Genomic DNA, 16,741 nt, shown 5'->3' on the forward strand with positions numbered 1-16,741 from the left:
TGAAAGGAGGAATCATTGAGAGATACTTAGACAACGGATTTTAAATGAGTGAATAGGGAAGGGAAAAACTTCAGGAAAATGAAGCAGAAAAAAGCAGCAGAGATTTCTGAAAAAAAATTCTAAAGCACTTTCTAACGCAAACACATTCGATTTTTTATAGCTAAACAGGATAACAGATCAGTCTATTAAGTTAAATGATCAATGTCTTTGCAGGTCATGCTCTATGTGAAACATCAAAGAAACCTGTAACGCAAAACGACTTGTTTAAAAGAGCCAGTTCTCTATCCAAATTTACCAATCAGAATCTTGCACTGAAAAAATAAACCAATCGTGAATCTCTACGGCCACTTCCGGAATTTAGCAACCGATCACTAACAGGGATTGTCCACAATCCAATCAGAGTGATTCTGTTCCTATATAGAGGGGCAAACCAATCTTCCTAACTCACTTACTTTGCAGACGAACTATGGCGCGTACTAAGCAGACGGCTCGTAAATCCACAGGCGGTAAAGCACCGCGCAAACAGCTGGCCACTAAGGCAGCTCGCAAGAGCGCTCCGGCCACAGGCGGCGTGAAGAAGCCCCATCGCTACCGCCCTGGTACCGTGGCTCTGCGCGAGATCCGTCGCTACCAGAAGTCCACCGAGCTTCTAATCCGGAAGCTGCCGTTTCAGCGCCTGGTGCGAGAAATCGCTCAGGACTTCAAGACCGACCTGCGCTTCCAGAGTTCCGCGGTGATGGCGCTGCAGGAGGCCTGCGAGGCCTACTTGGTGGCGCTTTTCGAGGACACCAACCTGTGCGCTATTCATGCCAAACGCGTGACCATCATGCCTAAGGACATCCAGCTTGCCCGCCGCATTCGTGGAGAGAGGGCGTAAATTGTTTTGAGTACAAACCTTAAATCCAAAGGCTCTTTTCAGAGCCAACCACTTTGTCCATGAAAAAGGCTGTAATCTTTTGAGACGCATTAGACCACTAAACTGCACTGATCCAAATAGACATTTGAAATAGTGGCATTCAGTCCCTTCGATGCTTCATTTAAATTTCCGAATTTAAGCGTTTCCTCAGGTTTCGCCTGGGGCTGGCCTCCCCACGCCGTTCTCCATTGGTTTAGCTGGCTTTGTTTTGCTGTTTAGGCCCTCTGCTTTTTTCTTGTACATTGTTCTCGTTTTCTAAACTCCTGGCTACTTAATTGTCCCCTGCTTAACCCATCCTCTTGTTTTCTGGCTCAACGCTCTTTCATGTGGTGGCCGGCATTTTAGGTCTTAACTGCATAGGCTTTCAACGCCTTGGTTTTGCCTTTCCTTGATGTTTATTTGACCTTGCCCGAGGGGCCAGCGCTTTTGGTCTACATCAGGCTGCCTTACTCCACTAGTGTTTTGAGACCCAGCTACTTGCCGGCGACGGTCGGCGCCTTGGGTGCGGTCAAGGTTACTCTCTGTGCGCCTGATACTGGTCTAAGGCTAAGGTTATTAGCTGGAACACCTAGACCCGTGGCACTAACACACAGCTCTTGCAGACTTGACAGCCTTGCATAGGTTCTAAACTGCAGGAGTCAAAGCAACGAAGGTGCAGATGGGTGTGTCTCAGACAGACCTGAGTGCGAAAGGAAAATGCAGAAATCATGAGCCTTTTCAACTTTCCAGCTGATATCCTTTGTTTGCTTTTTTCTTTTCTATTTATTTTATTTATTTATTTATTTTGAGACAGAGTTTCGCCCTTGTTGCCCAGGCTGGAGTGCATTGGAGCGATCTTGGCTCACCGCAACCTCCGCCTCCCGGGTTCAAGCGATTCTCCTGCCTCAGCCTTCCGAGTAGCTGGGATTACAGGCATGAGCCACCTCGCCCGGCCTTCCGGCTGATATCTTAAAAGAACTTTTCAACTTTAGTAAATACCCTGTCTTAATCAAATCTCATTAAAGGTACCCCATATTTATCAACAAAACATGAAAATCCTTGGACGGCTTCAAAGTTCTTACAGAAAATATTCTGCCTTTGCTTTCCATACAAAGGCACAGCTTCGAAACTGGTAGGTGAAGGGAAGGAAAATAAGGAATTCTGTTCCGAAATCATACAGGCTGTTATTTGGAAATACAGAAGGGTGTATGTACTATATGGGATACTGCATGCTATTTGGAAGAATTTTGTTTATTTAAACATTTCAGCAAATTCCTCAGTTTAGAAATGGGGTGCAGTATTTTTAACTCATTGAGAAATTTCTATTAACTTTTTTGAATGTGCTCTTTTCCCGCTAGTTGCACTAAGGAAAGAGGTTAGTCATGTGGTAAAATTAACAGTAACAAAGCTGTAAATAGCTCTGCAGGCCAAGGTAGCCATAGTAAGAAGTCCTGGAGATTTATGGAAGAAATTTTTGTTCATGGAAGCCTGTCAGAAATGAAGATGTGGGTCTTGTGAATTGGAGATTCAGTGCATGAGGAAAACAACCTAACTATCCATAATTAAGGTAACTACTGTCAGATATTTGTAACATAGTGAACATCCTATTATGCTGGATAGAAGCATTCTCTATTTGAATGTTGTTTCCTGTATCCTGTACTTTAAGATTCTAGCTCAACAAGTTTTAACCTGTATTTCTCTTACAGCTATTGGAATTCAGTATGTGAGGACTTGGACTTGGTGGGCACAGAATGCATCTTTTTATATCATTAAATCCACCAGAACATCTAGCATGGTCATTTGCCTAAAACAAAGCCTCTGGAAATTTAGTCAAGTTGAGAAGTAAAATAAAAGATTACTGAACAGAATTTAACATTGAGTGCATTCCTATTTACAAAAATAAAAGATTAGATAAAGTTTATATAATTTTAATATATAGTTTTTCTAAATAGGAAAAATCCACACTTATTGAGTGGCTGCAATGGGCCAGAAGTCATGCAGTATTTTATGAAGCCTCCAAAAATGTAAGTTCAATAGTTATCTATTATCTAAAACAAAGTTAAAAACTGAAACTAAGAAAATTTCCGATAGTGCTGGAGCCAAAACTTTCCCCACTAGGCATTACTGTTTTAAATAAACAGCCTCAGCAGAATCCTCATCAGTTACTCCTGAGGGCTTTATCACCTGGAAGACCTACTAACATGTTTAAATTTTTCATACACAATAAAATAAATGGATGTTTTAAAATTTACAGGGTCTTAGGCCAGGCAGGGTGGCTCATGCCTGTAATCCCAGCACTTTGGGAGGCCAAGGCAGGCAGATCACCTAAGATCAGGAGTTCAAGACCAGCTTGGCCAATATGGCTAAACCCCGTCTCTACTAAAAAAATACAAAAATTAGCCGGGCATGGTGGCACGTGCCTGTAATCCCAGCTACTTGGGAGGCTGAGGCAAGGAGAATCACTTAAACCTAGCAGGCAGAGGCTGCAGTGAACTGAGACTACGCCACTCCACTCTAGGCTGGGTGACAAAGCAACATTCCATCTTAAAAAAATAATACCACCAGCCTGGCCAACATGGTGAAACACCATCTCTACTAAAAATACAAAAATTAGCTGGGCATGGTGGCAGACACCTGTAATCCCAGCTACTCAGGAGGCTGAGGCAGAAGAATCTTTGAACCTAGGAGGCAGAGGTTGCAGTGAGCTGAGATTGCACCACTGCACTGTAGCCTGGGTGACAGGGAAAGACTCCATCTCAAATAACAATACTAATAATAAGAAAATGAACTTTACAGGGTCTTATATGATTGTGAAGTTCTATTATATTATAATTAGTACTGCAAATTGCACAGAAATGTAACTGATGTACATACAGGAAAATATGACATTAACACTGACAAATTTTAGCCTTTCTGCATACTATTCAAATAGTAGCCTTGATTTAACCACACATACACAGGCAACTTTTTTCAAAGGCATACACTGAGATAGTAGTAAATAATACCAGATGTCTTTAAAATAAATTGTGATTTTATTTGGGGAAGATCTCAAATCTGACTCATGTGTAAGATCATATTTTTTATGTACTTGTTGGTACACTATATAGTATATATCCATTTCACAGTTACATAGTTGCCTGCAAGTACTTATAATTAAAATAAAACAAGTATGTAATCTCTGAATAACCAGTAGCTTCTTCATATTATAAAGATAATAGCTAAAACTCAAGACAATTCAGAAATCCCATTTTATTATTTCTCCATACTCACCCTACTCGACCTGCCAACAGTAAATATTGATATGTAACATTTTGGAATTTGCAAGGCAAAGGTGAAATTTTTTTTCTTTGTTTTTGTTTTGTAGTTGCCCCCACTAAAAATTGTATATATATAAAATGGTATACTTCCGAAGATAAGGTAGTCTGTAAATCAGGCCATGGAAACAAGGGTCATGAAAGGGGCAGAGAAATTTGTTACTCTTGTTTTCCCACACAAGAAAACAGAAAATGAAACCACTGAATTTGATGAGTATCTGATAATAATGTAACCCAATTGATGGAATTTTTTAATTCAGACACACACACACACACACACACACACGCCCCTAGAGTAGTGGAAAATAAGACAAATGCTCTAGAGTTCAGTTTAGTTAATGGGAGAAAATAATAGATGCATTAAAATTTTTCTATTGATAATAACTGTTCTCAACTATTAAATGTCATGAAAGCACATTTTCAGAGATAAGTTTATGTTTTGAATTAGAGGGATTTTTGCATGGAAATGTAATTTCAGAAGGAATTGGAAGTATTAGAAAGATTCTCACAGGGAATTGTTCCTGAACAAAGTTGTAAAAAATAATAATAATAATAATAACAAAGAAGAAGAAATAGAAATATTACATTGTTATTAGTGTCTGTGAGTGCCAGCAGACAGTATTATGAAAAGGGGCTAAGATGCTACAGGGCTTTCCCTTGAACCTATGAGAAGCCAGTGACCTTTTTCATAAGGCATATTTGGTTTTTGTTTTTGAAAATGGGCCGGGCGTGGTGGCTGACACCTGTAATCCTAGCACTTTGAGAGGCCGAGGTGGACAAATCACCTGAGATCAGGAGTTTGAGACCAGCCTGAACAACATGGTGAAACCCCCTCTCTACTAAAAATACAAAAACAAATTAGCCAGGTATGGTAGCGTGTGACTGTAATCCCAGCTACCCGGGAGAGTGAGGCAAGAGAATCACTGGAACCCAGAAGACGGAGGCCGCAGTGAGCTGAGATTGAGCCACTGCACTCCAGCCTGGGCGACAGAGCAAGACTGTCTCAAAAAATAAATAAATAAATAAATAAATAAATAAATAAATAGTTAAGAATTTAGAAATTGGAGGCTAGAGAAATTAGGGAAATAGTTAGTAAGCATTGGAATAATCCCAGCTATGAGAGAATGAAGAGAGAATGTAGACGGGAGAATATGTCATAATTATTGAGGATTCTTTAAAAATCAACCTGATTTACTGACTGTGTAACAGGGATGATTGAGGCCTCCCCACAATACCATGAAATTCTGCATCCTCCAGTTAAAGTAGTGACCTCAGGTTGATCCTAAAAATTACCTTTGTGTCAGACCTATGCCATACACATAAGTACTCTCCAACAGCTAAGATAATATGAAAATGCCCTTCATAACTTCCATGTTAAGACACTGTTAGTTTTCTTTACCAATCTCAAGATATTCATTATAACTGCTACCAAAATTTTAAGACATGGAGAAAGATTTAAACAAGTTCAGATTTCCTTGAAAACAAGTGCATGTCCTCTGTGGCAAATGAATATGAACATGAATTTATATAAATCAGAGCAACTCTGGAAGATCATTGATTGAATCATCACATTTAATTGCTTCTCTTGCATTCCAAACACATTGTGAAATGGATACTTCACAAGGGGCAGGAAACAGAAATATATAAATTCTGCTTATTTCTCAATGAGCCTAAAAAGGAACCGGAAAATACCACTCCTTTTCCAGTTGATGTAACAGAATTGAAGCAGCGTAAGAATGATTCCAGGAATCAAGAAACTTGTTTGAGACCTAGGTCCACCATTTACTGACAGCAAATGGTCATTTCTTGCCATTTCACCTTTCTAAGCCCCAAGTTTCTTAACAGTAAATCAAGCATTTTAGCTATACCTGATATAAATGCATTGTAACTGCCCAAGTGAGGCAGTTAAGTAAGTGCTTTGTAACAGTAAGAAACTAGAGGTATGTTATAGTCATTTGGACTGCTCTTGCGGAATGCCACATTCCCCAACTAATTCTCTTATTCCTTATCATGTTTCATCAAAAGCCTAAATCATGTCATTCTGGGTACTAAAGACCTCCCAGATCTCTTCTCCCCATTGGGAATTGGAAAATAATACCCCAAAACGAATTCCTTAGAAGCAGAAGTGACCTCCTGCTATCCTTTGGCCTCTCATCCTCCGTTGAGGCTACACATAATAACTAGAATCCCTCTTCCCCAAGGTGGTTACTGAAACTAGAACCCCTTTTTCTTCAAAGCCAGCCATAAAACCTAAAAATCTTACTGTAACTTTTCCGCCTCCTTTCTGTGTAAAAGCTAGCCATAAGAAAGTATATGTCTTACGTTGTTTGGCTGTAGGTCATAAGACCCTCCCTCATTCCCGAGAGGGTCCTCTAGAATGAGGAAGGAATACCCAGAAGGAAAGAATCTTGCCAGAGGCCAAGAAGAGTCTAGACACAGAGGCCTTGCTATGTTTCCCCAGTCTATTAGCATTAGATGACACCCTTTTTATCCAATCACAGTTCTACATGGCAGTTGGTACTTTGTTGAACCTAAGCATAAAAATGGACAGTTTCCCCTGTACCTGTGGGCCTTCATTGTGAAGGTTCCCATGTCACATAAACCTATGATGAAGTTTGACTTTTCTATTAATCTGCCTTTTTTCCATTGATTTTCAGTGAACTTTCGGAGGGTGAAGTTTTGCTCACCCCTACATACCTGTATTTTTTGCTCATTTTCAAAAAAGATTATTTTGAATAAATATTTCAAATCCTCCCATTTATTCAGATCCCCTTCTCAATCAAGCCACTCTCATACAGGGAGGTATTTTGGCTTTCTCTACAAAGAAGAAATTGTGTGATGTAGCCGTGGTTCCCAAAAAATTAAACTCCTGCTTATAACTAGAAAGATATCACAAGCTACATCCTTTTCTTTGTGGGGAGGGAGGCAAATAATAATGTAAAATATAATAAAATATTAACTAATAAGCAGAATGTAAACAAAGAAGTAAGATTAAGAGGTATTATAATCATGAGGGATTTATAGTATTTGGTCCCACTGCAAACTTGTTCAAGAGTTCATGACTTGTTTTGTGCTATGTATTCTGGAGATTCTGGAAATCTATAGATGCCTTCTCAAAACCATGTTTTTAAAAAATACTTATACAGGGTAAGAAAGGTAGTGACACTAAATTTTTTTTCTTAAAGTCTGTATATATGCTTTAGTTACACATCAAATAATAAGATCTAGCAGCAAGTATAATGTTGGCTCGAAAGGTTCACAATTAGTGTAAACTATTTCAAGACACCTGTAATAAGTACAAAGTGATATGAAAATATCTATGATTATCATTGATGTGAAATCCAGTGATTAGCTGCCTGTACTCACAAAGGAAATAAGCAAATTGCATTTAGGATTTGTGAAAATGTAATTTTTTCCCATCTAGAGTCCCATAACCATCTGTAGAAATCAGATTTTGTCGAGATTTCTCCATACTGTTAAGTGGGCTTTTCTAAAATCAAAAACAAAACAAACAAAAAATAACCTCAGCCTCCCAAATACAATGGAAACAGTAGTACATCCAAGTCAGCCCAACTTCCTATATAGCCCATTTATTTGTCCTGGTAACCCCAATTTCAGGCTTCTTCCTCCCTTCTCCAAGTTTTTTCATTTATTTTCCCCTCTCTATTTCTTATCTAATCACCAAATATGTATTGGATAGCTAACTCTAGCTCCATGGTTCAGCTCAATCTGTGAGAAAGCAATTTGGGAAAAGAAGCAGATTATAAGCTGACACAGGTTCCTTTCATACTTTTTACTATCTCTCAGCATCAGGGTGGTAGCAATACTTGTGCAGATTGACGCAGAATGACAAGGTGAGTAGTCTCCAAAAAGAGAATTCCATTTGGAGAATTCCATCTGAGGGGGAGGTGGAAAAAAAAACAGCCTTTTCGACTACGTCCCAGCATACACATCTGTTAATATCGCAACCTGATTGGTGAAAAATTTTCTCTCGGAAAAACCACGCAAATAAAAATCTAAGAATACGTTCTGATTGGTTAATTCAGCAGGCTCTGCAAACCAATAGAAAAAGCAAGTTTTACAAAACTGAGCCAGAGGCTATGATGAACTATCCCTCCGATTGGCTTAATACAAGAATTGCATTTTTTTCTAACATTACCTGGACGCGGGAAGCAAGACCACACTCGCGCCAAAAGCAAGACCTGCTTTGCCACGCGGGCCTACAGTTGCCAGTAGGGCTAATACACCGCGTCCTCCGCAAATACAGCTACTCCGAGCGGGTTGGGCCAGCATGCTAGTGTTACCTGGCGGCAGTGCTAGGAGGTTAAGAGTAGGCAGAAATAAACGAACAAGCAAGAGAGCCCCTGGGAAAATAAGTCCTGGAGACGCTAGCCATTGACGGAAAAAGACAATGGCCACATTTTTATTTTGAGACGGAGTCTCTATCGCCCAGGCTGAAGTGCAGTGGAGCGATGTCGGCTTACTACAACTTCCGCCTCCCGGGTTCAAGTGATTTTCTACCTCAGCCCCCAAATAGCTGGAATTACAGGCGCACGGCACCACGCCTGACTAATTTTTGTATTTTTTTTAGCAGAGATGGGGCTTCACCATGTTCTTCAGGCTGGCCTCGAACTCCTGACCTCGTGATGCGCCCGCCTTGGCCTCCCAAAATGCTGGGATTACAGGAGAGCCACCACGTCAGGCAGTGCAGCCCCCACACTGCCTATTTACAAATACAGTACCTGAGGGCCAATATCCCAAAGCTAAGGCTTATCAAAGGCCTGCGAAAAGACAGACACCGGGCACCACCTGCAGTTGGCCATTCTCAACGACCAGCTGCACAACATTGTGGGCCGCAAGCACCTTGGGCATGCCACGTACTGCTCACAACCAGGACGGGCTGTGCTCAGGAAGTCACCTCAACGCTAAAGTAAACTAAAGCATTTAGACCACATCCCTGTGCCAGAAATAAAATTTTTTCAGGGCCACTTTTAAGCGCCGCGCTTTAAGAGAAATCGGCCGGCCAATCACACACCACCGCGGGAATTTGAAGAAAAAGTAGGACCTGGTGGCTCAAGCAGCCTTAACTATGCGGTGACTGTGGCTGAAACTGAGACTGGAGGATCTTTGCGCCCAGGCTGCTAGGAGCTGTTAATAACTGACCCCCAACCGGCACGACTGGGATAGACCGTGGCCGCACAACACCGCAGCACCCGCACCCCTCTCCACCCCACTCCCCCCGCCCCCCCCCAAAAAAGCTACAGCTCTTTTGACTGAGACCTGTGGGTGGCTCTGAAAAGAGCCGTTTAAAATTTTCAAAGCGGAACGAACTTCCCGCCAGTTTCACTTTTTCTTCGGAGCTGCCTTCTTTGCCTTTGTAACCTTCGGCTTCCCCGACTTAGGCTTGGCCGCCTTGGGCTTAGGGGCTTTGGCCTTAGCTGGACTCCTGACAGCTTTTTTTGGCTGGGGTGTTTTCACCTTTTTCGCACTCTTGGCCACTTTCTTGGTCCCAGCAGCGGTTGCTGGCTTCTTTACCTTCTTAGGAGTCTTTTTGATGCTTTTCTTCGGGGTAGCGGCGCCAGCCACCTTCTTGGACTTCTTGGCTGCCCCAGCAGGCTTCCTAGGCTTGGCTGCGCCAGCCTTTTTGGCTTTGGGTTTGCCTTCCCCGGACGCCGCTTTCTTGTTGAGTTTGAAGGAGCCAGAAGCACCGGTACCTTTGGTCTGCACCAGGGTACCTTTGCTCACCAAGCTCTTGAGGCCAAGCTTGATGCGGCTGTTGTTTTTTTCTACATCGTAGCCGGCAGCCGCAAGCGCTTTCTTAAGCGCGGCCAGAGAAACGCCGCTGCGCTCCTTAGAAGCTGCCACTGCCTTGGTGATAAGCTCAGACACTGGGGGTCCGGATGCTTTGCGTTTCCCAGCAGTTGCGCCTGCCTTCTTCGCCTTTTTCTTCACAGGTGTTTTTTCTGCTGGTGCAGGAGTGGTAGGAGCAACTGGAGCAGTCTCCGACATGTTTTTGTCTTACCAGAAAAGACAAAAGTAATCTCAAACTGTCAGAACAGCATGTCCTCTTTGAGGGAGGCTGAGGGTTTATATAGAGAGACGCTGAGTGATGATTGGTTCCTTGCTCCATGCGCGGCGCTGCTGGAAAAGGACTCCTCGTATCTACCGCGCTGCTGTGTTTGTTGCCCCTTAAAAAAGAGTAAAAATATAAGAAATCTGGGCATGAAATAATTAGAGATTTGGGGGAAACTGATCCGAGAGAGTTCGGGCTTCATTCCTACCTTTGTTTCTATGCATAGTTTTAAAACCGGCATCTTGAAACTTTTCTTATTCCCCCAACTCTCTTTCAAACTTCGGTCAAATCGAGACAACTTTCAGGTTTTCCTTAAAAATATTATTTCTCCCTCTTTCATTTGCAAATCTCTCTTCCAGGGCATTGTTCTGTGAATTCTTACCGTCTCAACTTTATATAGATAAACTCATTTTTATCCAAATGTGCAGGGAAATTGGGTTTTTTCGCAGGAACAATAGCACAGGCTCTCTGTTGATGCAAACAGCTCTGTTTGCATCAACCTCTAGGAATTGGCACTGAGGTAGACAGTTCTATGTACAAGAGGGGTGATTAGTTTAGAAAAGATAGTTTAAAAAAAATAGTATTTGAGTTACCAGTGTGTAAGCTGGATTTGATCTCCATATTTCAGTGGTTTAAACATTTCCAGAAAGATAAGGGTGAGGCTACATTATTCCTCTTACAGAAAAAAAAAGTCCTAAGTAGAGTTACCAACCTTCTCTTAAAAGTTAGGATCATGGATTTTTCCGACCTAGAATGGTCATTAAAGATCAACTACCACATCTCCAAAAAAGAAAACTGAACCAACAAATAATAGAATGGCAGCCCAACATCATTTTGGAAACTGAGCATTGAGAGCTTGTGTACATGTTCGTGTCCCATCACTTTATAAATAATTTAATGAAAGACACTATTTTTTGCTAATATTCATCATAGAATTTTGTACATTTTTTATATTTTAAAATCATATTTATAATACAAATTTCCCTTCCTCTTTCTCTGTACAACCTGTTTGAATAACTGGTAAAAGTCACTTTAAAAAAAGAAAATACAAATTTTCAACATTGCAAGTGTGGGCATCAAGGGTTAGAAAGAAAAAAATCTGATTTAAATCACTGTAAATTTTCATCATTCTACTTGGCTTTTTACACACAAAATATGAACTAAGCTGTCACACCCTAAATTAATTGGTTGAATATGTCCACCTAAGGAGCTGAACAAACATTTCAAAGCAAACATGAGTAACTTCAGTATTCTTTATCTGTTAGTTTGCAATACAGCTGATGGAATTAGGTTATTATTAAATAATTAAGCACAAAATTTATATTCTCCATCAAGTAATCAGATGCTGAAATGAACTCCTATGTTGAAGAAACAAGAGAAGTAGTTTGATGTTATGTTTCTTCTAACAAAAATACTCATTTCAAAAAATCAAGTTATTCTGGCCTACACTCAATAGTGATTAGAGGATTTTTTTCATATAAATCCTAGATAAAATAATCGACTTTAAAGATGTCATCTCTCCTCATTCAACTAATTTCATAAAAATTACTTAGCTTGTCTTGGCCAGGCGCAGTGGCTCACGCCTGTAATCCCAGCACTTTGTGAGGCCATGCTGGGCAGACCACCTGAGTCAGGAGTTCAAGACCAGCCTGACCAACATGGTGAAACCCTGTCTATACTAAAAATACAAAAATTAGGCGGGCATGGTGGCACACGCCTGTAATCCCAGCTACTCGGGAGGCTGAGGTAGGAGAATCGCTTGAACCCGGAAGGCGGAGGTTGCAGCGAGCCAAGATAGTACCATTGCACTCCAGCCTGGGCAACAAGAGTGAAATTCCGTCTCAAAAAAAAAAAAAATTACTAAGCTTGTCTTAAGTAATTATTTACTCTCTTGCATGTATTAGAAACAAGTCTCTGGGACTTAAGACCGTGTTATATACCACAGAAATACAAATGTGGTTTATAAAAAAGCTAAACTTATAGAATTGGATTAGTAGGACCCCACAATTCCAGTAGGGAAGCATTTTATAGGTTTCTGGAGGCAGGGGCGGTGCATCATTATGGATATCATTTTCAACAGTGATAGTCACAAGCATACTCTAAGTATTTCTTTTTTGGGGCCATAGCTTTATATTGCCTAGACGTAAAGATACAATTAAAATTCAGATTGTTTACTGTTTATTATTTTGATCATTATTGTAGTCTTAATAGTTGTTGAATAATTGTTGGAATTGTTCACCGTGTTAGATATACTCAATTAACAGATGCCACCATTTCATTCTTGTGCAACACTGACTGGTTCCCATGGCTACTTAGGATCTCAGTAAGTAAAAAGGCATTGGGCTAACTAATCTCTGCCCTTTCTGGAGGGCAATAACTGAGACTCAGTTTCACCAACAAAGTTCGCCAGATGTTCAAAGAGGAAAGGGGCTAGGCTACATAAGTTGGGACCTGGTACTTATCTTCTCTGTAATTGTAGCACGGACAAGGTTCCTGAAAGCTGGATCACCCCATGGACTGTAAACTTGAAGTTCTGCAAAGTTTCACCTATTACTTTGGTAGCCCTCAAAAAGAGTTCTGTGTTGCTTTGGAATCCTACATCTGAATATAATCTAAAACAGTAGATTTCCCATTACACTGAGGTTAGAACCATTTATTTTATAGATGCAAAAAGTAGCTAGGAAAAACTAGTTAGATAAGTGATAGCTATCTAACTTAAGGCCCAGTGTTCTCTTCATTTTGTGTTAACTCCCCCATCCCCACCACCACCACCATAGTAAATGACTATGAGAGTTGTAGGTAGTATTCAATAGATCAATCCAGTGACACTGTGCTTAAGCATCACACAATTCAGATTTTAAAGATTTCCAAAAAAAAAAAAAGAAACTATGTAGAATAAATATTAAAAGGGGCAAAAACATATATAGACTATTATAGAAAATAAAGCTTTGTGTTAGAATCAAACGTGTTCAAAAAGTCCATGAGAAATCACATCGATTGTAACCGTCTATGAGGTAGTCTTACCTGAGGACACTGGCTCCTTGAAATTCCTCTTCAAGTACAACAGTATTGTGTTAATTTTATTTCCTAAGAAGGCCACTACTATACTCAAACTTACAATTTTCTCTTTACATGTCTCAGGCATCCACCAAACTCCCTCCTCCCTTCTAGACTGGATTAGAAGCTCTTCAGAAGAAACCCCCTTATCACAGATAGAGCCCAATAAAACTTTCTGCGATGATAAAAATATTCTGTATTAACACTGTCCAATAGGTAGCCACTAACCATATGTGGCTACTGAGTACCGTAATGTGGCTAGAGTAAGCTTACAAATTAATTTTTAATTTAAATTAATTTAAATAAAAATGAGCACATGTTGCTAGTGGCTAATATAGGACAGCAGAGCTTTAAAACAATTATTCTCAAACTTGGAAGAGCATACCTACCACCCACTTAGAGATCTCATTAAAAATGCAATATCAATTCCATTGATTTGGGGTTGGGCCCGAAATTCTGTATGTCTAACAAGCTTCAGAGTGATGCCAGTATAGCTAGGATATGGCTGCTCCGCCCTTAAATACCTGACAGTAAGTAGAAGTATGCTGGTCTGATATCTGCCCCCTAACCCTGAGTGTACTTTTCCCTTTACTAAACTTTTGAGTTCTTTAAGAGAATAAGTGTGATTATCTTTGTAAACCTGGTATTTGTACACTATTCTTGGCATGTAGTGGACATTAAATTGTTGAATGAATGAATGATGCTTGTTTGGTGCCTACCTCAAAAAGGAGAGCACTTGAGATCCTTGTGTCTATTCCTACAGGTAACTGAACCTAAGCCAAAATTTAAGTAGACTCTTAACTCCACAAAATGAATAATCTTCTCACTGCTTTTACGCACCAGCAGAGAAGGGATTTTTAAGTTACCCCTGCAGTATATAGGAGGCAATGAATGTGAAGCAGTAGACTGTAAGAGTTAATGTTGAATTTTTCTACTACACATACCCTGTGATCTGTGTGTAGAACATTTCTTCCGGAATCTTTTATTAGGGCAGTATTTCACAGAATTTATTAGTATTATTTTTGTTAATTTACAAACCTTTATTCGCCATGATTTACCATGTATGCTTTAGTGGCATGAAAGCAGTGGTAGGTAGCAAGGTAGTGAGACTCCAGAATCGAGCCAAGAATACGATGCCATTTATTAGAGGATGTCTTCAAGCCTGGGGTTCCTTATCTTTACACCTCAGATATGCATTATACATTGAAAAACTAAGAATGAAACTGCAATTAATATTGGTTTCCCTTACTAGAGGTCTTTATTAGGAATGCCAAAAACGATGTGAATGTATATGTCTCTGCCAAACGCTAAGTCTCATGATTGGCCAAATTTAAGAAGTATTGCTACATTTTAAGAATTAATAAAAATGGCCGGGCGTGGTGGCTCACGCCTGTAATCCCAGCACTTTGTGAGGCCAAGGTGGGTGGATCACCTGAAGTCAGGAGTTCAAGACCACCCTGGCCAACATGGCGAAACCCCGTCTTTACTAAGAAAATACAAAAATTACCCAGGTGTGGCGACGCGTGCCTGAAATCACAGCTACTCGTGAGGCTGAGGCATGAGAATCGCTTGAACCCAGAAGGCGGAGGTTGCAGTGAGCCGAGATAGCGCCACTGCACTCCAGCCTGGGCAACAGAGTGAGACCCCGTATCAAAAAAAAAAAATTAGTAAAAATACATTTTTAAAGAATCTTCACATTTAAAAATTAAAGCTAGGCGCCTGTAATCCCAGCATTTTGGGAGGCCAAGACGGGTGGATCACCAGAGGTCAGGAGTTCAAAACCAGCCTGACCAACATGGCGAAACCCCATCTCTACTAAAAATACAAAAATTAGCCGGGCGTGGTGACGCGCGCCTGTAGTCGCAGCTACTGCAGGGGCTGAGGCAGAAGAATCGCTCGAACCCGAGAGGCGGAGGTTGCAGTGAGCCGAGATCACGCCACTGCACTCCAGCCTGGGGGACAGAGCAAAACTGTTTCAAAAGAAATAATAATTTTATTCTCTTGTCTATCCATTCGGTAGACAAGTGTAGCGTTACTGCCTCCTTTTTGCAAATAATAAGGATTTTAGGAGACAGACATTATCAGTTCGAGAGCCCACAGGCACTGGACTAGAAGACACAGAAACCTACACTAAAGACCCAAACAAGGAAACATGAAGGAGTCAAATCAACTTGCATTTCCCCTACCCTCACCGCCCCCTTTCCTTCCCAAGGCAATAGTGTAGGGGACGCCCAGTAAGTTACGGAAAAGGCGGAGACAGAGGTTTGGTTCCCGCCCCTCCAATTCAGTCTCCAAAAAGGTCCGCATAATTGATATATAAGGGGCTTCAGTGTGTAGCAAAGTTGCAGACTAAGAGTTGTTTGTTTTTCGATTATGTCTGGTAGAGGCAAAGGTGGTAAAGGTTTAGGAAAGGGAGGCGCCAAGCGCCATCGCAAAGTGCTGCGTGACAACATCCAGGGCATCACGAAGCCCGCCATTCGTCGCTTGGCCCGACGCGGCGGCGTGAAACGCATTTCGGGCCTCATTTATGAGGAGACCCGCGGTGTTCTTAAGGTGTTCCTGGAGAATGTGATACGGGACGCCGTAACCTACACGGAGCACGCCAAGCGTAAGACAGTCACTGCAATGGATGTTGTCTACGCGCTCAAGCGCCAGGGACGCACTCTGTACGGCTTTGGTGGCTGAGCCTCACCCCGGCTTTTTATTTAACAGCTTACCCATAAAAGGCCCTTTTCAGGGCCGCCTTCTTCGTCACACGAAGGTCTGTAACTGATGACGACTTGGGTTTCGATTTGTAAACTTGGGATTCTAGCTGAGTTAAACCGAGCCGTTTTTAGCGATCCTCCCAAGATGGCGGATGTGCTAAGGAGAAAGGGAAGGCGAAACATTAGAAACTTGTTCAGGTATTTCGATCGCAAACATTCACAGGAAAAGATGGTGGAAATGGTTTAGGAATACCAGCAGTCTTTTATGACGTATGTGATGTGTTTTATTCCCAGGTTTCTAAAATTTAACTACTCCTATGTTAGGTGGCTGGGATTTAACTACACTAGCATTACATGTTTAGTTTTTGAGACGGAGTTGCTCTTGTCCAGGCTGTAGTGCAATGGCGCAATCTCGGCTCACCGCAACCACCCCCTCCCGGGTTTAAGCGGTTCCCCTGCCTCAACCTTCCAAGTAACGGGTTACAGGCATGCGCCACCACGCTTGGCTAATTTTTTATTTTTAGTACAGACGGGGCTTTTCTGTGTTGGTCTGGCTGGTCTCGAACTCCCGACCTCAGGTGATCCGCCCTTCTTGGCCTCCCAAAGTGCAGGGATTGCAGGCGTGAGCCACCGTTCCCGGCCTTAGTGTTATTTATTAGCCATAGAACCTGAGTAATCTAAGGGCGGCTGTGGACAG

The 16,741-nt window shown here is 41.4% G+C and overlaps 2 protein-coding genes across 2 annotated transcripts in view; one reads left to right on the forward strand and one right to left on the reverse strand.

The window, feature by feature from the left end:
- The window catches only part of LOC101139558 (uncharacterized), a 35,648-nt gene extending 19,364 nt beyond the window's left edge, over positions 1-16,284 (forward strand). The window contains exons 5-6 of the mRNA XM_063707312.1: positions 460-795; positions 15,688-16,284. Of these exons, the coding sequence (XP_063563382.1) occupies positions 460-795; positions 15,688-16,024 (673 nt within the window). The 3' untranslated portion in view covers positions 16,025-16,284. The remainder of the gene's footprint in view (positions 1-459; positions 796-15,687) is intronic.
- Positions 6,967-10,284, reverse strand: H1-3 (H1.3 linker histone, cluster member). Its single transcript, XM_063707407.1, has one exon. It carries the CDS (start codon positions 10,216-10,218, stop codon positions 9,553-9,555), a length of 666 nt encoding a protein of 221 aa, XP_063563477.1. The 5' UTR covers positions 10,219-10,284; the 3' UTR covers positions 6,967-9,552.
- Positions 16,285-16,741: the final 457 nt, after the last annotated feature.

Source organism: Gorilla gorilla, chromosome 5 (assembly GCF_029281585.2).
Source record: "Gorilla gorilla gorilla isolate KB3781 chromosome 5, NHGRI_mGorGor1-v2.1_pri, whole genome shotgun sequence".
NCBI lineage: Eukaryota > Metazoa > Chordata > Mammalia > Primates > Hominidae > Gorilla > Gorilla gorilla.

What these genes read in the sequence shown, in the direction of transcription:
- H1-3 (XM_063707407.1), bottom strand. Translation starts at nt 10,218, where the DNA reads ATGTCGGAGACTGCTCCAGTTGCTCCTACCACTCCTGCACCAGCAGAA.